The 24,578-nt window shown below is 43.8% G+C and overlaps 1 protein-coding gene across 2 annotated transcripts in view; it reads left to right on the forward strand.

Moving 5' to 3' along the window:
* The window catches only part of SEC31B (SEC31 homolog B, COPII coat complex component), a 1,228,966-nt gene that overhangs the window by 270,443 nt on the left and 933,945 nt on the right, over nt 1–24,578 (forward strand). For both annotated transcript variants that reach the window (XM_069240364.1, XM_069240362.1), the window contains exons 7-9: nt 561–703; nt 1,143–1,242; nt 12,719–12,880. In XM_069240364.1, the coding sequence (XP_069096465.1) occupies nt 561–703; nt 1,143–1,242; nt 12,719–12,880 (405 nt within the window). The remainder of the gene's footprint in view (nt 1–560; nt 704–1,142; nt 1,243–12,718; nt 12,881–24,578) is intronic.

The raw sequence follows: 24,578 nt of genomic DNA on the forward strand, positions 1-24,578 counted from the left end.
AAAGGCACTGGGAGATTGTGATTTGTCAGAATGTATAAAACTGGTTTAGTTTAAATTACATAAGTTTTTCCTCACGTGATGAACTTCACCGGCCATCTGCACTAAACGTTGTTTGCAAGGTCATAATTGAGATGCCAGCGTGAGGCCAGAACATGTTTCACACTTAGAGTAAGACATTTTCAGCTTGAACCAGTTTCTCGTGTGCAAAAATTGCGCTTATTTTAACAGTCTGGAATTTAAGATTTCACTTGTGTTAAAGAAAAAAACAATCTGATTTGAGAACCCAAGTTAAAACTTTTCTTAATGGGAAAACATGATTCATTTGGAGCACAGGATCATTTTCAAAGCTTAGTAGTTATAGACAAATAGGCTCTTGGCAACAAATACGTTGGAAGGCGAATGTTCTTACGTTTATAGTTCTGCATTTTGCAAGATTGCAGATTTTCCAGTTTGCTTTTTAAAACCTTCAAAACAATGTCCCGAGCAGTTGATGTTAAGGAGTTCAAAGCTCAGTTGTCTGTGTTCTTACTTTTCTGCGTCCTTTGTTTGCACGATTGCAGATGCATTGTTCAGGAATGATGTGGCACCCAGAAGTTCCCACTCAGCTGGTTCTCTCATCTGAAGATGATCGCATGCCCGTCATCCAGATGTGGGACCTCCGGTTTGCGACCTCACCTTTAAAAGTCCTTGAGAACCACACAAGGTAAGAAATTCTGTACTCAGACCGACTCTTTAGGGGATATTCAGGCAGTGGGACGTGAGCAAGCACATTGTTGACGACCTTTGGGTTGATTACTGCTGCCAGAACCTATTTTGGGCACATTCTGAACTCCATTAAAACAGAGCTTTTTTTCTCTCACATCTAAGCCTTATGTTTTGAGATGTTGTTATGTGCATTGCGTAGGATGGCATGCTGTTTATGGGAAGTTGAATGCGGATCAAAGAAGTTGTTCTGTGCTAATCTGAAGGAGAAAGTCATTTGCAGTTATTGGGAAGAGGATCTCGGTATTAGTTGATATGTGTATAAATATAGTGCTGTACAGAGAACCATTTATTTAAATTTAATTATACAACAGAGTAAGAGCTAACTTTTGGTTGAAAAATATTTTTGGTTGACCAATGTTACTTTGCTTTTTTTCAAGGGGAATTTTATCAATTTCTTGGTGCCAAGCTGACCCAGAGCTGCTTCTTAGTAGTGCCAAAGACAACCGCATCCTGTGTTGGAACCCAAACATTGGTGAGGTAAGTTGCATGTTACAACGCCACTGTTGGGACCGAAAAGGCCTCTGCGTGGTAATGCACTTGCATCCCCGCCCTGAGTGCTCAATTGTACTGATGTCTGGATCCCTTGTGCAGATTTTTTGCTGTCATAGGCAAGCATAGATCATGTGTGTGCACCATGACATAGGCTTGTCTCATTGATTGAGGTCTTGTTGGACCCAGCTTGGCACTCAAATCACTACCCTCATAGTGATGACAGGAGAGTCGTTAAGCAGCGTGGTTGTGGCAGAATACCGTGTAGTGATCAGTGGGAGTGAAAAGGTCTTTTATAACTTCTACAGGGTCACTCATTCTGAAGTTCAGCTGCTGTACGCTTAACTCATCCCTTGGCTTATATTGGTTTGGTGTGTAGTGCTGCATGAGTGGTTTGTTTGTGCTGGGTGTATATATGTCTGGGAAGGGTACAATACAAGGGTAATGCTATACTGTACAATGTGTATTTTCAATGCATATGCTCGTGTATGTGCGCATGTGAGCGGTACAGTACATGAAGGATATAATGCTGTGTAACGTCTGCATGTTAAATATATTTACTGGGCATTTGTATGCCTACGAGTGGTACAATACAAGGAGGATACAGTGTTGTGCAGTGGCTAGATGCTGTATACATGCATTAGCTGTATGTGCCTGTAAATAGTAAAATATATGGAGGGCTCTGTTTCGTTTTCCCACAGACAGATTTGTGTATTGCTGCATTCCTGTAAGTTGGGTGGAACCATGCTGTAGAGGAGGAGAGCCAGTCCCCTTAAACTCCTAAGGATGTTCTTTGATTCAGTGAGCAGTCACAAGGAAGGGCCTTGGGGGTCTGAAAGGAGATGGGACTGATAGGGGACTCATAAAAAGTAGGGCTGTGGCCTGGGGTTAACCTCTTGATGCAAATTTCACTGTGGCTGACATCCAGGTGTAAACTCTAGTCACTGCCATGGCCTGTGTTGTGGAGCTATCAGTGCTGGAGTCGCTCCTGCTGTGACAGGCTGCTTTCCAGAGGACAGAGGAGTCGGCACACGAAACAAACCTCCAACATATACTTCGACGACTGAGACTGTAAATCACCTTTGGTGTCTGGGTATGGACTATATAAGAAAATTTGTTTGAGACCCCGAAAATTGTCATCTGCCAGGCAGCCAGGCTGGCTGTGTGAGGAGGGGAAGCTCTACTAGCATTCTGCTTGTGACCAGGACTGGAGGTTTGGTTGGGGGGGGGGGGGCGGGAACCTGCTAGTCTACCTGCTGGGTGAGCGAGATCACCCAAAGAATCCAAGTCTACCTGCCCTGGAGCATCATCGTCTGCCAGTGGGGAATTCTGTTGAGTAGTCTCCTATTGCAAGGTGTGAGGAAATGGCTAATGCACCGATCAGGTCATGGCCCATGTGCAGGACAAAATTGTTTACCCCTGTATGCCAGGGGAGGGCCACCGTATAGTGAGCCTTGTTGGATACTGTGCTATGTATGCCAAAGCCTGTGAGCAGTTTAGAATCCGCAAATCCAAATGCCATGAGGGACCGCCGTGCAGACTCCTGCTGTGCAGAGCAGTTGGGTGCCCATGTACAGTAGGTAAGTGGTGACCCTGTATGCTAGAGGTGGTCACTGGAACTGCCTATAACTGTCTACTGACCCAGAGCTTCATCAGAGGAGTGAGGCGCTGTTGGAACCTCCCAAGGCATCTGCCCCCAGACGGGAACTTCCCATAATTTTCCAATTTTCCCCATATAGTGTGGGAGTCTAAAAGACTTAAGTGCAAAGAGGAACTGTGAAGAACCTTTAATCGCTGTAGTAGATGACGCTTTGTGAGGAGTTTGAGGATCAGAGAGTGCAGACCGGCTGGACCTTATGCAGTTAGCTTACCTAGACCAGCTGCTGCTGCTCCGATGCTCGTAGAGAGAGCGTCCTCAGGATTTCCTGACTCTCGGAGCCTGCAGATGTAGATAAGACGGAATTCAGGCCAGTCAGTCCCAGGGTAACTTGCTGACTAGATAGTGCATCAGCGCTGGAACACTTCTGACTTTATCTGAGTCAGAGTGGACTTGTGAGACTTTTAATACTAGTGCAGCGTTCTGACAGGGAGCCGATTGACAGTACCTACTGGCCTGCAGAGGTACTGCTCAAAGGTTTCTGGATCCAGGCTGACACCTGGTAGTTTTCTAAGGTATGGGTTCTGCAGCTAGATAGTCTCTGCCAGAAAAGGTGTTACCAGAGGTAAGCAAATTGTTCTTTGAATGCCAAAAAGGCCTTTGACTTTCATGAGTGCACAATGATGCATAAAGGTAGTACTTTAAAAGATGGTCCTGGGATCTTATATGTCTGATTAAATTGCCATACACTGTCCCTGGAGGCAGATCCTGAGTAAATGGATTTATAATATGTATTTTCCATACATAGTTTCCACTGGGCGTGCTGTGGACCTTGCTGGGGTCTCCTACTGGAGTGAGTAATAACCCTCAAGTACTGTTCCTGAGGTGTGGGAACCCTTAGTGGGTGTCAGGGTGTTCTTCTGCCTAAAACCATAAACATTCAGAAGTGATCATACTTTAATTTCACAGTTGATGAGCGTAGGTGGGTATGAAATTTCTCCAAAAAAGTTCAAAGCTACGTAATTCTACTATAGTTTAACACTTCAGAACAAAACCTAATGACAGACTTCGTATAAATGTCGTATTTTGTTTCAAAACCAGATCAATATAATAAGCAGCTATCTTATGACCTAGTTCTGCACCCAGTCTCCACTTGATTGCATGCTACAAAAACTGAAAACCCAAAATGCACAACCATGCTTAAAACTGTATCTCCATTAAATAAAAACATGTCATTTTGCAAATTAAAGTTTACCACTTGTGTGAGAAAGTGGATTATTAGTTGGGGTGGATGGTAGTCCACAACAGGTAATGTCACTATTCTTGTCACTATTCTTGTTGTGTTCAGTAAATGTTTCAGTAGTTTAAACCTGAGCGCTACCCCTGGGTGCAATGGCACAAAGCAGAAAGGCTTAACTTTAGAAAAATGTATGAAGCAAAACCGCTACAAATTCAAAAACATCACAAACTAATAATCCCACACCAGTTTTTAAAACATAGAATAATGTAATGAACAAAATTACACGAAAATTATAAAATTATAAAACATCCAATTAGGGGACTTGCAATATGAAAGTTTAAAGATTTAAATGAAAATAGCTCCAAAAGGCGCAAAGCACATCCATGGGTAAATGGTCGCAATAGACCCGGGCAAGAGTAAGATTTAAAGCTGGCTATGATGGAGAATGGGTCAGAAGTTTGTCTGATCTGTTCCGGTCTGACAGTAACCTTCACCCTCAATTTTTCAAGAAGGTAGAATCTTCAACTGCAGGCTGGATCTGAAGACTGGCTTGTTGATGATGGATTGGCTTTAGATGAGGTTTTGGGCAAGCCATTGACAACGACTGGAAAAAATCTGAGCGGGAAATGTTTGGAGCTTGTGCCGAGGAAGTCATTGATGTTGGTAGGATGCTGCTCGGTGTCGGGCCCAGTGAAGATTTCTACCTTTTGACATACTCTTTTCATTATTTTGGATTTCGGCAGTGTGGCAAAGCTGCAGGCTGTAGCCAAAGAGCGTTCAGTGTCGTCGGCTACCAGCTGGCGTCAGACCCACTGAATCTGGTTTGCTGCTGTGAAGAAGAATGCGGCAACAGCTTCACTGAAATCAGGCCCACTGGAGATGGACCTTCTATGGATCGTTTGGTTGGTCCCATGCCTGTTCTCCAGGCTGAAATTTTGTGAAAAGTTTCTAAGTCCTAGTTTATGGTTTTAGGCAAGAGAACACTCTCACACCCGCTAGGAGTTCCCATACCTCAGGAACAGTACTTGAGGGTCATGACTCACTCCAGCAGGAGAAAAGAGCAAGGTCCACAGCAGGCCCAGTGCAAACTGGCTAGCCGGACTACCTCAGGACAGTTGGCTTCCTGCACTTTTTTGTCCCTGTAGTTTAACAAGAGGTCAGCCCACTGCCCCTTGGAGCCCTCATCTTTGTTCTTTGTCCTGGTTAAAAAGTGGGATCAGGTCCAGCCTTTCTGGCCTCCTCACAGTTCTCACAAGCAGATGCAGTACTACTTTCTTCCACAAGGCCAATAGTGTTCTAATGAGTGTGCCAAAGAGTGTTACCTATGTGTTGTTATGGAGGCAACGCCTCTCCCATTGGGACTGGTGTCTCGCTGGGTAGACGGACAAAGAAGGGGACAAAGACTGGTGTTACCTACATCTGCCTCTGACAGGATAGAACGCTTTGAAGATAACTAAGATCCTGGGCATTACCTGTGGCTTCATCCTGTCAGAAGAACAGAACACTTCCATATAATCAAGGCTTTTGTCTCAACTTTGGGAGCAAGTTCACATCTCATCAATAAACTTTCCAGTTCCTGAGTGAGAACTGGAAGCTATTGGAAATGGGCTTCTGGGGGCCTTAGACAGGCAAAAAGTGACTTTAAAGAAAAATGTATCTTTTGTAAAATATTTAGTACAAATCAGACTTTACCAATGAGTTGTGCTTGTGATAATATTTTTAAAAGTCCAAGAATTAACTTTTTTCTGCTTTCAAGGCAGAGATAACATTTCATTTTAATATTATACCCTAGTGCGTTCTTATGGCACAGCTAACCCTGTTACAGTGAAAACCGCATTTGCGGTCTTGTCACGGTAAGAACTTTTTTACATTAAACTTTTACATGTCCTGCCTTTAAATATCGTATACCCTGCCTTGTTGGGCATTAGCATTCTACTTATGTGTGACAATATTTGTAAGAAGTGCTTAGTCTTCTCATAAAGGGTTATTTTAACACGTTGAATTTTCAGTTTTAAAATTGCACAGACAGACTACAGTAGTAGGCCTGAAGTCAGATTTTCCATTGTCACTCTTGTGCTGGCACAATGTGTGCTGTGGTCCACTGGGATACAGTCTTTGGGTACACTTTAAGCTATATACTAGGGATTTACAGATGAGTTAAATATGACAATTGGGGGTATAGCCAATTTTGACATGTTTTGAGTGTCAGAACTCCTCCACTTGTTCCTGGTCAGCCAAGTCCCAGTTCAAAGAGTCAAAAAACAGCAATAAAAAGTAGCAAATAGTGGGGGTGACCATGCAGAAATTGGTGTTTTCCTAAAATTCGTTAGCAGGAAAATCTATTTTCAGAAGATACAGTTCATTAATGCCACTCATTACCGATTGCAATAAAGAAAACTAAACAACAGTGTAGTCTGGACACCAAACACTTTCCTGTCTCTTTTCCAAAACTGCCTTCCGGAAATTTCTTGGAACCATTTCACGATTTCTTTTGCTGAGGAATGCAACTTTACATAGGAGCAAATAATAGATTTTGGGAGTCTTTTGCCTAGGAGGCATATGTAGCATAACCAACATGGAATTGAAGTGAAATTTAACCTTATGTGGAATTTGACCATTTCTGTACCTGCCTTCGTGTCACAAAATTATTGAAATGGAATTCACTATGGTCGTTGTGGATTAAGGTCAGCATAGGATTGATCTTTAGTAAATGAAAACATTTAGAAGGACCAGGTTCCTTCTGGTAAGTAGTCTTGGCGGGAATTTCAGAAATATGGTCCTCACTAGATTCCAAAACATTTGCATGTTCAGATCCTTCACTATGAATCCAGTGCATGAAACATTAAACAGGTAGGGCTCCTGAACGGCCGCACCGCTGATGATGGTGTAAGGGATAGAGAAAGGAACAGCCACATTTTCTGACTTAGGCCAATATATCATCTAAGGATTTCTTTGCAGATATATTTATTTGCCTTTGTTGTTGGAATGCAGTTAATCAAACTTTTCTTTCACTGTGTCTTAAACCACTTGAGACTAGTAGATATATTTTAGTTCCATAACATCAGGAATGAGAGCTTTTTTTTTTTGCCTTGTCTCATCGGAACACACGTTCAGTGTGCATTAATGAAGGATCTAATTTTAGGAGAAAACTTGGCAAAGGAGAAGAGCGAGGAGGGAAACAAGGTCATGTTTTCTCCTCTTGTCTGGTGCTATTTTTGCTTCAGTGAACGTCCCCTTCCCTATGGCGAAGGTGACATACTTTTGCTGGAACGTTTGTCTCCACGATAAAGGAAACAAAATACTATGAGCACGAGATGACTACACCGGAGTAACCCCAAGAAGAAATCTGCGAAGACTCCCCTCCAGAGACTTTCGGATTGTACTGCTTGTAAATTGGTGAAACTGAATCCTAGCCGATTCTTAACGGTGATAGTGTGCAATATAGCCTCAGTGCTGATAGTTAAAACAGCACCTTTATTTGTCCTGCTTCTTCTTTGTGTTTTTCTTTAATAAAAGTACTTCCAACGAATAATGCACTCCGTTTCACTTTACGTTGTAGTGATCTATTTACTTAAGAGGTTGCAGGAAACGTAATTGTTCATTGACCTCAACACGTACATATCAGACAGATCTGTTTATACTGACACAAATTCAAATCGCAGATTTAGGATAGTTTCAACTGTTGAAATTATATCACAAAACTATTATATGTGGCACTTGGCTTAGTATGATAGGAAACAGAAGTGGATCTAGTTCACAAAAAAAGCTGCAAGCCTGCACTAGCGACTTTTGGAGATCCTTAAACAAAACTTCAGGGATTCGGTTCTCCTGACATGCTTGCAGCTAGTAACGCACTTTGAGGTTTAGGACCAACCGATCATCGTCCAGATTGAGTGTGGCTGAAAAGTAATTCGACTGCTGACATAGGAGCAATGGTGATCTCTTTCGGGTTAAAGATCTTGGCTCAGATGCTGCTCAGGAGTAGCCTGGCTGGCACCCAAGTCTAATTTCCATACAGATTGTGCATCCTGGTGTTCATTCATTCCTCCTTCAGGTACTTTTTTGCAGTATGTAACTGCAAACCTTCCACTGCAAAGGGCCTAATCACTAATCGAGGAATTTACTAAGGGTCTGAGTCACCAGCCTGTTATATGCTATATTGACACACCTCGTCGTCATTGTGCTCATACACCCTTTTGATTCTTGGCTTTGTCCCTGAGAAACGTCACCTTAGAGTAAGAAGTTGCAATAGGTACCCTGCACATATGGAGATCTCTTGTATAGCTGGCCCTGTGTTGCAGTGTTTATGTGCTCCTGTCTATTCAGGGTGTTGGCAGTAACACTGTGGACATCGAAGGGAATTTAGGAGATGTTAGCCTTAAGGACTACACCAAGAGAAACATGTAATAGAACTGGCCAAATAGCATTGGTCAACCAAGTGAATTTACCAAAAAGCACTCTTAACTGACATTGGGGGCTGGACGAGTTTACCATGAGAAATCAGTCCCCATGCTCAGGAGAGAACTAGCTGTGTTTCTTCTGAGCCCCGTGAAGTAGACATGCATCCCAAAACACAAAACCATTCCTGCATCAGCAACAATCAAGTTGTTCTGGAGCTACCTCTAGGCATGTTGTGGTTGATAGCTATGTCTCACGCCTGCGCTTTCTAGTCGACAGAGTTGTTGAAGCTTTGTAGCAGTCTTCCCTGCCTTAGCCACATCCTGTTGATAATGTAATCTGCATGGACTTTGATGCATTCTTATGAGATGAACTTGCCTGACGTTCAAATGAGCTTTTTTAATTGAGAATGTGCCTACAAATAACCCTTCAGAGAAATGCGAAGAGGACAGAAATTTATTTTTTCGTAGCGCTTCCTAGACCTTCAATTGCTCTTGCCAAAGACATACTGTGTGACCTAGAGCACCGTCTGGCTATCATTTCATTAGTCAAGTTAGGGTGTATTGCCCATAAATAAAAATGAAAGCGTGGCATCTTAGGTGCAACAGCAGGTACTAAATATGGATTTATAGTATTGTGGCCTACATGATCAGAAAAGGAAAGCACATGTTCATTGCCTAAAGTACTCCCCTTCCTGTTGTGGACTTCCAAACTTTACGAGCACTTTGAGGCAGAATAGCTTTTATGAAAACTAAAATTACCTTTGTGTAATGGTATTCTGGAGTGTCCATTTGAAGAAGTTTTTTTTTTATTCCATGGGGAGTGAATAAATCCATGCAAGATCCACTCGTTGGAGTAGTACAGTCATGCATGTTTGAGCATATAGGATGCACCAGATGAGTAATGTAAACCACTGCAAAAGGAACCAAATGTGGTCCATAGTGCAAAATGCAATCAATACATAACGCCCAGGAAGCGCCGGGGATGCCTGCCAGTTTAACAAGGTGGGGTCTAGATCAGCATCTATTTATTTTAATCTAATACTAAAGGTGGATGTCTTGGATGCAGCCATATAGAAGTGTAACATTTTAATTGATACTCATTCTCACAGATACAAGATTTCCAGGAGCTGGGCTGGATCCTTGTGTTTTACATAGTAATATTTGGCTACTAGAACCTCACAGCAAAATGCAGAACTGGCAAGTCTCTATTTTTATATTCTAGTTTTCTATAGAACTATCTATCAAATTATTGTTCATTTTCTGGCTTAAGGAGCCAAAATTAGGGCATCGGAAGAGGGGGATGAGATCCTAATTTCCCTTTGGTTGTTCATAAGATGACGGCATCTACCAGGTCATCTGGTTTTCCGCCACACCTGTTAATAATGCTTCCGTTTTTTTTATACAGAGAAAAGTCACGTTTATTACTGTCTTGAAAGCAGAATAAAAGTTAAAGCAGCCATTGTGACTCCCTTGCTAAATAAACCGTCTCTAGATCTTCAATAAGCTCAACACTATTTAATGTGTATATGCACCCTTTGAGGGATGTTGTGTTGGCATTTGGGATCTCAATAATATCCTATGCCTATGACACACAATTGGTCTTCCCTCTGTCATACACAGGTCCCCTGCTCAGCGACCTTAAGCCCCTGTCTTAAGGCCGTGTCTAACTGGATGAATTGTTCCGCTTTAAAACTCAATGGGTAGAAAACTGAACTCACCATCGTGGGCAATACCATACTGCCTCAGCCCAACCTGGGATGGCCCAGATTTTAGGCTCCACAAGCCTGCTGTAAAAAGCTTAGGGTTCTCGGTGGGTTATTCTCTAACTATGGCTATCCAATCGACGAAACTAGCCGTTATCTGTCATGGGATGCTTAGAATTGACTAAAATCCTTCATTTGCTTCATTTTCCCTCTAAAAGAATAGTAGTCCAGGTTCTCGTTCTTGCCTGTTTGGATTATGGAAACTCGATGTATGTGGGAGCCCCCAAGTCGCCTGCCTGATTTACACTTTTCCCAGACAGTGTCTAGCCAGCATACTCTTAAATCTCTTCACTGGCTCCCGGTGTCCCAGAGGATTATATTTAATTCCCTCTGCATCGCCGGAGGGACACCGGCCCGACACTCTGACAATCACTGATCACCCTTTATATTCCCACTAGGCGCCTGCGATCTACTTTAAGAGAAATAAGAGTGGAGGATGCTCTTTCCAAAATAATGTTTCCAAACTGCGGAATTCTCTGCCTCTCCCTTTACATGCTCCTGATACTGAACTCCTGTTTCTCAAGCATTTAAAAACCCGGTTCTTTGTCTAGTCTCTTTGAAATGCCCAGTTTCTGTTGGAACCGTTCACCTCATTCTCTTTCTGACCAGTTTCGTAGTGTACTTTAGCACTGGGATGCCTAAGGGCAGCCATGGGCTCTAAAAAAGCTGCCTGATGATGATGATCAGAATTATCTACACAACTATTATATTTTCTTACAAAAATTAATGACCTTACTACTGAAAAAGTGTGTAATGATGCGATGGGAGGGATTTGTGAGCCTAACACTTTTTAGTACCTCTTTAAGCCGGATTCCAAATCTTTTTCTTCAAAGGTCAAACTTTAACCCCTTTTACTACCACCACTTATGAGGTAAGTTGCTGTGTTCCTCAGGGCTCAATACTATCCCTCCTGTTCCGCATGCTATTCATTTGTTTCTGGCTTGTACATGACAATGGCGTCTGCTTAAATGGTGCTGGAAAAAAAGCTTGGCTATCTGCAGCTAATCTAAATTGTGGATGCAACGCTGCTCTTTAGTGTACTAAAAAAATATTGTCCTCACATTTTTTCTTACCTGGCTGCCCATGTAGAAAATAATCCATTTTAAGCGTTAATTATCTTAAGGCTCTGTATGAGAGTAGTCCTGACTTAGTGGTGGTTGTGCCCAGCTGATACGCCTCCAAGACATCATTGCGCTTTTGCACTACATTTGTATGTGGTAGTCTGATCCTGGAAATGTCGCTAGATAGTCTTAGTCAGCTGCCAAGCATTATAACCCACTTCCTCTATACCGCTTAAGACTTGACGGAATCTGCAGTAAGCTTGTCTCGTGTCGATAGCTTCGTTTTTCTTAAATTTAATCTTGAGTGCCATGAAACACTATTAATGATCTGCTCAACAAATAACGCACAACCGAACATTCACATTTTTATTTTACAATCGTTTCTATGATTTTATCGCCTCTTAGTCGTCTGGCTTAAAGCTCTCTAATATTTTACTCAGATATCTGGCACTGATCTGCGCTCTGAAAGTTTGTGGTGGCAGGTGAATATGTGTAACACATAGGGGCACGAGCGCACCCTAAGGCCTTCCAGAGGTCAGTTGCTAAACTTTAATGGTCTCTTTTAAAGGAGACCATAAGATCCCGTGTAATTTTACACAAATTCCTTCACACACTCAGTTGCTTCATCACATTGGGAACTGTTCTATTTTCTACCTAGTTATTTAGTAACCCTTTTGATATAAGAGCAATAATTAAACCATGCCAAAGTCTTGAAAGCAAAGATAACTAAAGGTAATCTGGGATACATTAACGCACAATATATAGGTGTAATCAGTGGTTAAATGGGCATCGCAGCACCCATGCCTCATATAGACTTAAATATGTATTTATTTATTTTTAGGGAAAAAGTGCCTCCAAATTAAGCTGACAAAAAGTTCATATTATTTAACTATGAATCATACAACATCAGATTCACACCTGACTGTCGGATCTACACTTCATTGCAAATCCTTTGAAAGGCATAGATTTTCATGCCTTGTCTTTCAATGAGCACAATGCAGAATTTCCAAGGTATCTGATCTGGTAGAGCACCCTGTCCAGAGTCAAATTCATCTTTTCCCACCAAGTTCTGTTGTACTTTGTCACACACACATGGTGCCACTGTCGAGCTGACAGGCCTCTCGGGCATCACTCTGTTTTCATTTCTCATTCAATTTCTTTGCTTCACTATATTTTAAAAGATGATTTAGGCCTGAAACAAGAGCGTTACTTTTTTAACGTTTTTTCTTTTTTTTTTCTTTAGCCCAAAAATAATGCATATCCTTCCTCTGTCTAGAACTGAGTTTTTGATAGCGCGCACTTCTCATCACGAGAAGGGGAAACTGTTGCTAGATCTAATAGTAATTAATTAGTATGATTTTCTGCGTTTTGTCCACAGATGCAATATTTTTCTCTTTTTGCAGGTTATATACGAGTTGCCCACTAGAAGCCAATGGTGTTTTGACGTGCAATGGTGTCCTCGCAACCCACCCGTGTTCTCAGCTGCTTCTTTTGATGGCTGGATCAATGTTTATTCTATTATGGGTGGAAGCCTCGAAGCTCAACAGAAACACCACACTGCAAAGGTATCTGTTAGTTAACTAGCTTGAAATCTAATGCTGACACTCCATTCCAAATTTGGAACTACAATAATAGGCTTTATTTATGAGGATTTTACTCTGTGGGGACTACACGTATATTTTAGAGGAGAGGCTAGCTTAATTATAGACAAGCCTCAATAAGATTGATATGATGCTGGTGCGCTGTTGGGTAAGGTTTGCAGGTGGGCAGCATTTTTACACATTTTGAGGGCTCTTGCACCTTTTTGCTTCTAGTCACAGTATTCACAGTTAATTCATTTTTTTGGCTCAAAATAGCTTTATTTATACTTGCCAAAAACCATGTAATGATTTCAAGGAATAGGCTTTTTGTAGGTTTTGTTTAAGGAAACAGGCCTTTTGCAGGTTTCCCTCCACTTTTTGCCCCCATTTTGACCACTAGGTACTGATATAATGGCTCTGAAATGCCAGCCACGGCCCGTCCTTTGGTGTTGAGGGTCCATGCCCCCTCACCTTTTGCCCCTCATGAAGAGTGCCTGTTAGGCTGAACAAAGGTCAGCCTGACAGGCACTCTTCATTTTCAGATCAGGCAGCCAGGGGCTAGACATGCGCAATTTGCCAAGGCTCCTGGCTGCCTGAGCTGAAATTTGCTGGGCTGAAGAGGTCACAGCTACTATGGGTGTGACCTCCTCAGCTCAGCAAAGGTGCCTTAAGGCCCTCCCTCTCGGTGACGAGGGAAGCATCACCCATTGACTCTGACCAGGGCACTTCAGGTTTAAGCCCTAAAGAGCCTAGGGTGAGTGTCAATCAGTGACAACTTGTCACAGAGTGGGGTGGGGCCAGCAGTCTCACTGACCCCATGCCACTCTGTGACGAAGTTGGGAGGGAAGGCAGCAATCCCAACCCTCCTGGGCCCCTTACAGGCTGAGCTGAAGGTAAGAGAGAGAGTGTGTGTGTGTGTGTGTGTGTGTTTTAAATGAATGATGCGTGCGTGTATGTTTGATAATGAGTGATGAGAGTGGCTGTGGATGTGCATGTGTTCGTGTGTGCATGAATGAGGGTGAGTGTGTATATGCGTCCTGCCCGCCTGCCCCCCTCCCTCCTAAAATTACCAGCTGCCACTGTAAAAATGCCATAATTAAGGGAACAAATCTGAGCTGTGTATTCAGTATTTGATTTGAAAATATATCAGTAAAGAAAGGAACTTAAGAGCATGGGGAGTGAATAAAGCCTTGCAAGGTCTGCACCTTGGATTGGTATAGACATGCATGTTTGAGCATATACGATGCACCAGGTGAGTAATGTAAACCACTGCAAAAGGAACCAAATGTAGTTCATGGTGCAGAATACAAAACAATACTGAATGCCCAGGGAGAGCCCAGCCCTGGGACAAGGCCTGGTGGCCCTCCACGCTTGGGCAACCCCTGACCGACCTAGCCCACGATCTCAGTGTCATCAACAGCAAAGTCACCTTCAAACGACAGGTAAACACAGTGATCTCCTCGAACTTCCACAACCTCTGCTTGCTACGTAAGATCTTCAGATGGATGAGCATCGAAACCAGACTGTAACACAAGCCATCATCGCCAGCAGACTAGACTATGGAAATGCCCTTTACGTCGGACTTACCGTCCCACTCCTCCACTTCCTCCAGGCCAGCCAGAGTGCAGTAGCGAGACTCGTCCTGGACCTCCCCAGGCAGACCTGCATCACCCCGCCAACTCGGAGATCTCCACTGGCTGCTCGTGCACAAGAGGTGCAAATTCAAGGTTCTCACCCTTGCATACAAAGTCTTCCACATCCAATCTCATCAACAATATGCTCTCCTTTCACCTGCCCACCAGGAAACTCTGTTCCACTACCCTTGTTCAAGTCCCAAGAGTTTGTCGGAGCCACAACAGTGGGTGCTCCTTTTCCTACCTTGCCGCCAAGATCTGGAACAACTCCCCTCTCCCACACACCCCCACTTCCAACCTGCATACCACACACACCATTCTAGACATCAGGCAGAAGTACAAGACATTTTGTTTTAATGAATAGCCACCAGTCTCAGTGACAACACTCAGCGCCTCAATACTCTCCCGCCCCCTTAACCCCTCCCATTCCTCCCCCCCACCCCCAGGGGTGAGAAGCCACTCTTTACAGATCTTATAATTGATGAATTGCCAATGTGGTGCAGTGAATAGTGTTTGTTTCTCTTTTCCTTTAATGAGGCATTAATGGGCCCCAGCTGGAATCGCAATGCGGAGTTTGCATGTTTCTGACAGGGAATGCAGGCCAGGGGTTCAAGGACAATCGTGAATACAATTGATGACAGGGGGACAGCCCTGTGGTGTACCTCTGAATACTGGAAGTAGTCCTGAGGTATGGCTATTGATAGGCACCATTGCAACCTGGGGTGGTATTTAACAATTGCACCCATCGTAGGAACGCTTCAGGCATACCCATACGCCCCAATACAGAGAACATGTATGTCATCTAAATGGAGGTGAATGCTTTGGCAGCGTCCTATAGTACCTCTGTCGCCACTATGGAGGGATCTAATTGGTGAAGTAGCACAAAGAATGTCCACAAGTTGTGTTGTGGGGTGAGTTGGTATGAAATCTGATTGATCTGGGGGAACCAGGTTCGTCATGAATGGTTAGAGTCTACTGGTCAGTATTTTGGTGAGTATTTTGACATCAGTGTTTAACAGCGATAACAGCTGATGTGATTTACAATATTTGGTCTGCTTGTCTGGCTTTAATAGTGTGATGATTAGGCCTCACGTAGGAGAGAGGGGAGCACTTGTCAGTTATTCATCATTGCAGATCGCATGTAGTGGCAACCTTAGCAACTCCACCTATTCTTTATAAAATCTACCCGAAAAGCCATCCTGGCATGGCACCTTTCCATTGGGAAGTAGGCGTATGGCCTCTTTCACCTCTCATTTGGTTATGGGTTGCACTAGGTATTCCGTTGGCCTTGGGACATCCACGTCAAGGCTATTTCACTCAAGTATTTAGTATGTCTGCAGCAGATGCCTTAGCTGGGTATAGTTGCATGTAGAGATCTCTGAACACAGATAAAATAGCTGGAGAGCTAAATCAGTCTTCCCCACCAGGGTAGTGATTTTGATAATTTGGTGTTGAGCCCACATGAACTTTAACCGAATGGCTAAGTTACAGCCTGGATGGCCCCCTTCACTGTATGCTTTTGCCACATGACGCCGCAAGAGATATCGCAATTCAATTCCTGTTATGTCGTTCCAGTTTGATGTGCGCTTCCTGAAAGCTGCGAGGGTGCTGGGCAGGGTGAGAGCTCCTAATCGTGTTCCAGAGCTTTTATTGTGTTTTCGATGTTATGCAGTTATGTGCGTGTGTCATGTAGTATTCCAGCATGCATACCAATGCATACCCTCTGGACTGTAACTTTGAATGCTTCTCAAAGTATACTGATCCAGTGTTTTTGTGAAAATATTCTACTATAGCTGAGCGTAAGTCCTCGGTATAACTGATCTAGCAGAACTGTGAATTGAAAGTGCCATGTAAATTGTGTTGGGATGTGTGTGGGGATGGACACCTGCAGTTGGACCAGTTGTGGTCCGCTGGTGTCTTAGCGAGATATCTACCGTCCATGTGCCCACCTTGCGAGTCATCAGGCAGTAGTCCAGAAGGGATCACAAGCCATGCACCACAGAGGCGAATATGCCTGCATATTGGGGTTCCTTACTCTCTGGATATCCACTAGTCCGTAGACCATGCCCTCGCGTAGGACCTTGATGAATTGCTTGCCATGCCAGTCAGTGTGTGCTAATCTATCTAACACCGGGTCTAAATATGTGTTAAGGTCACCACCCTGTACAACGGTGGACAGTGACAGTGTGTGTGTAGCATGTTCTAAAGCTGAGTTTAGAATTTCGGGTTATCAATATTAGGACCATATGTATTCACTCTGGTCACCAGGGTGCCACATAGGTTTCCCTGCATGATCGCGTAGCTTCCTTGGTCATCAGCCTTAGTGTGAGTGACCGAGAATGGTACATCTTTTTGATTAGAATCAGATTGCCCCTAGAGTATGAGGAGTAGGAAGAGGCCAGACGTACCACCGCCCAACAAGCACATACCATGTGTACATTGTGATCTGTGAGGTGTGTCTCTTGAAGGAGGGCAGTTTGTATGCAACGTCTATTTAGGTAGGCTAGCACCTGTTGTACTTTGAAGGATGTTAAGACCTCATATATTCCATGTTAGTGGGGATATGTGTCCGGGAGCCTGGGCAGTAGTCATTTAGTGTACATGTTAGAGAAACTGTGCTGCTTGTGTTGTGTTGGATGGTGGCTGAAATAGTAGCAGTGAGTAGGAGGGTATCCATAGCAACAAAAGCTAAACATAGTAACTCCTCCCATCTCCCAATTCAGCATCCCAATCATGCTCAAGGTATCCACCTGGGGAGTTGGGGGTGGGCAGCGACAGACCAGGAGAGTGACGTAGTTCTCAGTTCTAGGGTGGGTGGGGGGGGGGGTGGTCCAATCCTCGACATAGACCCTTCTCACCTGGATCCCTGCATCATCCCTGTGCTCCTTGTTTCAGGCTACCCCGGTCTAGGGAAAACGTGCACTATGAGTATAACAGAAACTCAGACTTTCATGTGTTCCAGTTATCCCTTAATCTTATTCAGTGTCTCCTTATGTGTCTTGTTGGTAGCTGCAACATCTAGGAAGCTTTTTTGATGAAGTTCATGGCGGCTTTGGTAAGATTTTCGTAGTTCCCTGATGCTCTATGCACAGACAGGCCAGTTACATCATGGCATTGGGTATTTCTTCCCTTTGGAGTTTCCTTTTGATGGTAAAGAACTCTTGCGAGCTGCCTGGATCGCTGCAGTAAAGTCTGGATAGAAGGCGATAGTTGCGGAGCTTGGTTACGATGTGCTACGGAGGGGCCTCTGGGTTAGAGTGTGGAGGTAGGCATCTATTCACCCTTTTTCCCCACCAGTAAGTCTGATAGTTTGTCAGGACCAAAGATGTCTTCAGGAATCCCTGTGATGCATAAATGGTTAATGCAAGAACGTGCCTCCAAATCCTAATTTTTAGCCTGTATAACCACCAGTGTTTTTGTCTTGTTGAGGCACTTCGTGGCTTTGGCTTGTAGGTCATCTTCAGTCGCTGAGATGCGTTGTTCTGCCCTTATTTGTGCTATCTGTTTGTCGAGCTTGGTGGTCAGATTGTGCATGAGCAAGTTTAAAGTGTCTAATTTGGCATCAGTGTATGGTATGTTTTTTTGCATGGTGAGAAGTGTGGGTTTAAAAGCTGGTGGCCTCTGACTTGGTGCGTCCATTTCTTACGACTGTGGATTTCATACGACTGATCCACAGTCGTAGGCAATGAAGGCCTGGCGGTTCAGTGGGCATCAAATTGGAGTTGTATATGGGTTCTATCCACCTTCCACATTGGGCGCAGTAGGAGCTGGGTAGTAGCCGCAGGCAGACCCAGCCCGCGTTTGGTCCGTAGGAGCAAAGTTAATTAGTATTGCAATACCTCAAGATGTCTCACTTGCATTGCGCACTCTTAGGAGCTTTACAGTGCAGAACAAGTAGCTATGCAGAATTGGGGGCACTGCCTGGAGGTCCGCAATTAATGTTGTAGTTGGGAAGCACAGCGGGCGTTGTGTTTGACAGGTGTGCTGCCCATGGGAGGTTAATCTCTGGCCCAACCCTTTGTCATCATTAAGGCCCTTCGATGGGGAACAGTTCATTGGCCACAGTCCTGCAGGTGCCAGGCATGTTCGATCGTTCCTTCTGCAGCAGTACTAGGGGCCCAGTAAGAGCCGGTGTGTGTGCGCTGCGGCTCCTCATCTCTTAGATGTCGGGTGGCAGGTCTCGTCGTAGATGCAAGGATCTAAGTTTCCTCAGCAGCATCCACCACTCCGGCCTCAGGATCATGAGCTATTATGATTGGGGGTCTCCAGAAGTAGTCCATACAGACGCTATTTTCAGCTTGGCATTTATCTGCGCCGGTCAGCAGGTAAAAGCAGTAATGCCGAATTTAGTGTGACTTGTAATGTCATTTGCTGACACCAGTGTATGGAGAGCCTTCTTATGCTTGGATAAGCATTAAATGATATATTCTTGTGCTGGATGACAGGATAGTTGATGGATTATAGCTCACAGCTAGGAGAGCTGCACTAAGGCGTGGCCATCTTGTCATGGGCTTACTAGCGCCCCCCCTTCTCCCTGAATTCTTATAGTCTTAGAATCTTAATCTCATGTTTTACACACACCTCTACATCTAGATAAAAGTTGGTGAAGGGTTCAGTATTTGCTTTGCATACTGACTTACTATAGAAAAAACATTGGCAAAGCCAATTGGTCTCGTCTGACTGAAGATTTTGACTTTGTCAGTGGTTTTTATAGCCGTGTCGTACAGCAGCATGGTTGAAACACAAAAAAAATAAAAGATGTGTAATGATGCACCAGCGGTGGCTGTGTCATAGAGCTTTTTTAAAAAATTGCTTGAGGAATGGCTGGACATCAGGCAGTATAGATGGGATGGAGTGCTATGATGCGGCTAGCCGTGTCTGTATTACAGTGCAATTTTTTTTGGGTATTGTGTTTTTGGGAGCAATCTGGACAATGGAAGGGGGAAGGAGATTGCTGGGAGGGGGAAAACAGACACCAGGAGGAGAGGACGAGCGATATGATGTGGTCAGCGGTGCCGTGTCATCGTTTTTTTTTTCCTGTTATGGTGGGTGGGGCAACACTGACAAGGTGGGAAGGATTGGTGAGATAGGCAACATGGGCCATAGAAGGTGGAGAAGAGCTATGACATGAATAACGGTGTCCACCACACTGGGTAGAAAGATGAAGCGTGGACACAGGGCAGCATGGACAGTGGAATAGAGGAGGTAGGGTGTTAGTAGGGCAACACAGACAACAAGCAGGGCAACACTGGCTACTGGAGGGAGGCAGTGGTGTAACACAAAATGATGGGTCCCACCTACAGAATGTAAGACGGGCCCGTAAGTTTCACATACCTCAATGATATTCATTGTCCTTTGCCTAAGCGGGCCCTCCTGAAGGATTGAGGGGGCCTTGAAGTGGTGGGGTTCCCTAGAAGGATTGAGAGGGCACTTGGAGTGGTGGGACCCCGCTGAGCCCCTGGGGCTGCAGGGGCTTGTGTTATGCCCCTGGAGGGAGGGTGGTATCAGGACAGCAAGGACATTGGAAGTGAGGGTAATTGCCAGGCACCCTGGATCACAGGAGGGAGAGTGGGGGCAGGCCACCCAAACAAAAGAGGGGTGAGTGGGGCAGGCCAGCATGGACAAACGGGATGGAGGGTATTAGGGGTGGCAACATGGTAAACTGTAGATGTGGTGGGAGCAAGGCAACACGGGCGAAGGGGGGGTGATATCAGGGCAACAAGGACTTTGGAAGTGAGGGTAATTGCAGGGCAACATGGACAACAGGAAAGGTGGAGGGTGGTGGCAATAAAATATGAGGGATGGTGTGGGCAAGCCAACACAGACAACGGTACGAAGAGGGGGGCAATCCAACATGGACAATGAGAGGAGGAAGAGTGGGTGGGGGCACGCCAACACAGCAGGACAGGAACACAGAAGTGGGAGAAGAACATGAGGGAGCAAGACTGAAAGACATACTCTGGTAGAGTGCTTAAACACTAAGAAAAAATGAGTGCCTAAAATAAATTGAGCAGGTGAAGGACACAAGTAATATGTCCATGCTCCAGAATAGGGACAAACACACAAAGAGGAAGGAAGCCTACAATAGCTCACCAGTAAGAAGCAAGTAAATGACAAGCCAACCAATGGTAAGCAATAGGTGGTCTCTACGCCCACTGATAAAAACAAAAGATTTCAACAAGACAGTGCATGCTCTGTCTAGGCGACAATTAAATAGCCTCAGGACCATTTACGCTTGCCAAACGTCTTACCTTATTTTGAGAAGTTCAATACGGTTTTATTTTATCTTCAGTTTTATTTCAAATAGGTGCCTCTACTCATCCCTACACCCGTAAGCAGATGCATTTTCCCCCATAAATGTTTGAAGGCCATTGAATTGAAAATAGCATAGTTGTACCCTGTTTAGATATTGAGAAGTGTCTGAATTTCTGTTTTGTTACTCTGTTAAGTAACATTTAAATTACATTTTCTATCATCTACAGAGGATCCATTCATCAAAACTGTTTTCAAGGTTATGATTTCAAAAGAATTGAGATGAGTATTAGGTGAAGTAAGATTTATAGGTTAGAACTGAATTGCATGGTTTAATTGTGCTTCGACTTATTATTTCACTGGCCCTTGGGCATGGTTCTTTTTAAGGTTCAGAGCACCATTTAAGTATCCTGGTTTGATTAGTAATCTTTCACTTGAACCAAACGAGTAAATTATGCATTCCATACAAGCCCCTTTTTCTCTCATTTTTCACCAGGAGACCATAGTCTGTTAGATACTATACCATGATCCTGGCTCCCATTATGGCTACAGTATTATTAACAGCTTGGGTTTTTTCAGTATCCGTTTTTCCAGGCTCTTTGCACAAAAGTCACTTCTGTTGTCTCTTTTGACATTTTTCTAAGGGAAAAGTATCTTGTTGGAAGCTCTACTAAATGTTCTGACATGAGTCTCTAGTTTTTTGTTATAGGACAGTGGTTCTTAACCTTTTGACTTCTGTAGACCCCCACTTTATCATACCAAGAACTCAGGGGGTTGGGGTGGGAGAGGCCACTGAATCATTATTGGAATCCAGGGACCCACCCTTACCCCATACCCCACTGAGTCAAAACTGGAAGCCAGGGACCCGGACCTACACATTGTCAATGATTTGAACCGCAGAACAAATAGACCAAAAAACACAGAAATATGCATTCCACCAAACACATACACACATGATAACACATTGTATTTGCAAACAAATATAAATTAAAAAATAATAATTCCAATGGGAAGGCTGGAGCTTTTCTAAGTTGAGTTGAAGCCACACATCCTCCATACTGTATTCTGTTTGATGCATGTTCATAGCTCCCACTAATCAATCTGAGGTTACTAATTTAATTTGTAGCCGCCAATTTCAAATTCCTTGACATTTACGGTATGTTTTAAAATTTTCAATTGTATATTTAGCCACTTTATTGATATACACTTATTCATCATATTATATTATTTAATTTTCTAAGCAGTTGCAGACCCCCTGAGGAGGCTTTGCAGACCCCCAAGGGAATCCTGGATCACAGGTTGGGAACCACTGTTCTAGGATATTTTATTATGGTGAAGTTACTAGCTATCAGCCCTAGGGAAAATGCACTTCAATTTCCATTAGTAAATCAGTTGGATTGGTCATTTTTAATATATTTTTTGCTGTGGATGCCTTCCGCCTTTCTATGATTGTCAAACTAGATAATCCAAATATTCTTACTCAGAGCACTAAAATGCTTATTGTGTCTATAGCCCTTCTATTTAACAATGGACTGCCTGTAGAGCTTGTCAAACAATCCAGCCATCATTGCACAGATGCCAAAGTTGGCTTTATTCTTCCTGAGCTCCCATACCAGTTATCACAGCCTCTACTTGATACATCTTCTTGCAGACTCCTCACCTTGTGAATGCCTCCAGGTTTCAGATTGGTTCTGAAAAGCTTTTTCCTAACGATGACTCTTCAGAACCGCCAGGTGCTGCCACACTTCTGCAGCCATGATTCCGGCTTTGGACGTAACACCACTGGAGTACATTAGGTGCATACTTATGTTTTTACACACCCCATCAGTGCTTTCCTGCACTTTCTCTCAGTTTCTCGCTGATCACATTTTTCTGACAGCCACTACTTCAAATGTCTCCTCAAAAGGTGTTAGTTTTCTTCTGTGTGTGCTGTTGGCACAATGCATTGCAGCCTTTGCCTCATGTGATTCTGTGCACACAAAGACCACCAGAAAGCATGTGGCCAAATGTTTTTGGCAAAGGAGGACCAGGAGGTACTAAAGCAAGTTTTCTTTCTCCTTAAGGTAAATTACATAACTTTAAACTTTTTGCTTGGCAGTCTTCCCACAAATAAACTATAGGTGTCACTAGGACGTTTTTATCTTGCTTGAGACAATGATTCCACTCCTCCGACTGTTCTTCGTAATGGCTTTGTTCCAAGTGCCAGATTTTTTATATGGACTGACAAGACCCCAGCACAAAAAAATGAGGCCAAAATTTCCTAGTTCATCGGCTGACCACATGGAGGTTAAGTCCTTCCTGCTAGCTTTGCTGGATATCTTCAGGACTGCTCTGGCACCCTGTGGGTCACGCTGCAAGGAAGAGCTAGTTTGTGCATGTTAGTTGACTTCTGTGCTCTATCCTGGGTACTCACCAACATTGCTCCTCAATGGGCTGTATTCCATGTTGGCTAACATGGTGCTTTTATCAGTTTGTTCATGCCCTTCTTCAGCAACGCTGATGCCTCCCTTAAGCAGGCCTTGATTGGGGGGCCTGGGAATTGTCAAAGTTGGAAGTGATTCCCTGTGTGGAAAAGAAGATGGTTAAGACCAATTTAGTCCGATTTTAATGAGGTCCCCTGTTCTTAGACTCAGGGCTCAGAGCTTGTTTTGTGTGGATGGAATTTTTGGCTCACTGACCAGAATTACTTATTCAGGCCACTTCTTTCTACACTACAGCACGGGTTCTGTTCTATTTTCGGACATACGTGTATCTGGCTTCTGTGTATGGCCAGAAGGTGACTTTGCTAACCATCTGGCTGCGCTTTGTGGAAGATCTTAATGTTTATGACAAAACTGTGAAAGACAGCTGTGACCTTAGAATTAACTTTACCTACTGCAAAAGTGAATTAGAACATTTTGACAGAGCTTTTACAGTATTTGGCAACAATGGAAGTGCCCTTGCACCCGCTTAATTAAACCCTCTTAGATGCAATTATGGTTATGCGGGTGAATTCAATTTCAGATGATCCCCACTTTCTGTCCTCTTAGCCTGGACTCAGTCTGATTGTAAAAATGCCATCCTCCAGACAGAAACCCAGTGCTCTTCCTGTGGCACTTCCAGAGAGAGAATCATAGAAGCATGACACCTTGGCATGCAAAGTTTTATCTTCTTCCGGCAGTTTGTCCCTCCGCATTGCTAATGCAACCTGCCATCTAGGCTGATATGTGCATACCTTGTGGGATTTTGCAAAATTTAACATTGATAATCCTGCCGGATCATATGAGAAAGCTGTTTTAAATCCTGATGAATGTTGGACTGGATGCATCTAAGAAGATCCTGAAGTGTGATCTTGACTCTGCAGCCACCTCTACTTGTTTTATTGAAGCGACATGCCAGGATGTGTTGCTCTGGATTCACCAGAGATGTACAGACGTCACTCAGTTACTTACCCTTTGATGGTGAATAACTGTTTGGAGAGAAGGCTGAAATGCTCAAGAATAGTCAGGTAACAACTTGTGTCCAGGGCCTCGCCTCCTTAAGACCGCAGCTTCACAAACTGTACCAAATGTTCTGTGGCTACTCCAGAGTAATACAGTTTTTGGTATGGTAACTTCATTAAATCCCCCTTCAGACACTCCAGTACCCAGTAGCTGTACTGCCTCTTTTGTGGTAAGGGTGGACCTGTAGGGCACAAGCAGCATCAGATCCAGTCATCAAGGTCTTCTAAATGCTCCCCCACTTCCTATCCTCTTGGACTCCACCCCACCCAACATCAACTTCCAGTGGGTAGGCTCCTACATTTACATTGATTGGGA

This window comes from Pleurodeles waltl, chromosome 6, assembly GCF_031143425.1.
Source record: "Pleurodeles waltl isolate 20211129_DDA chromosome 6, aPleWal1.hap1.20221129, whole genome shotgun sequence".
NCBI lineage: Eukaryota > Metazoa > Chordata > Amphibia > Caudata > Salamandridae > Pleurodeles > Pleurodeles waltl.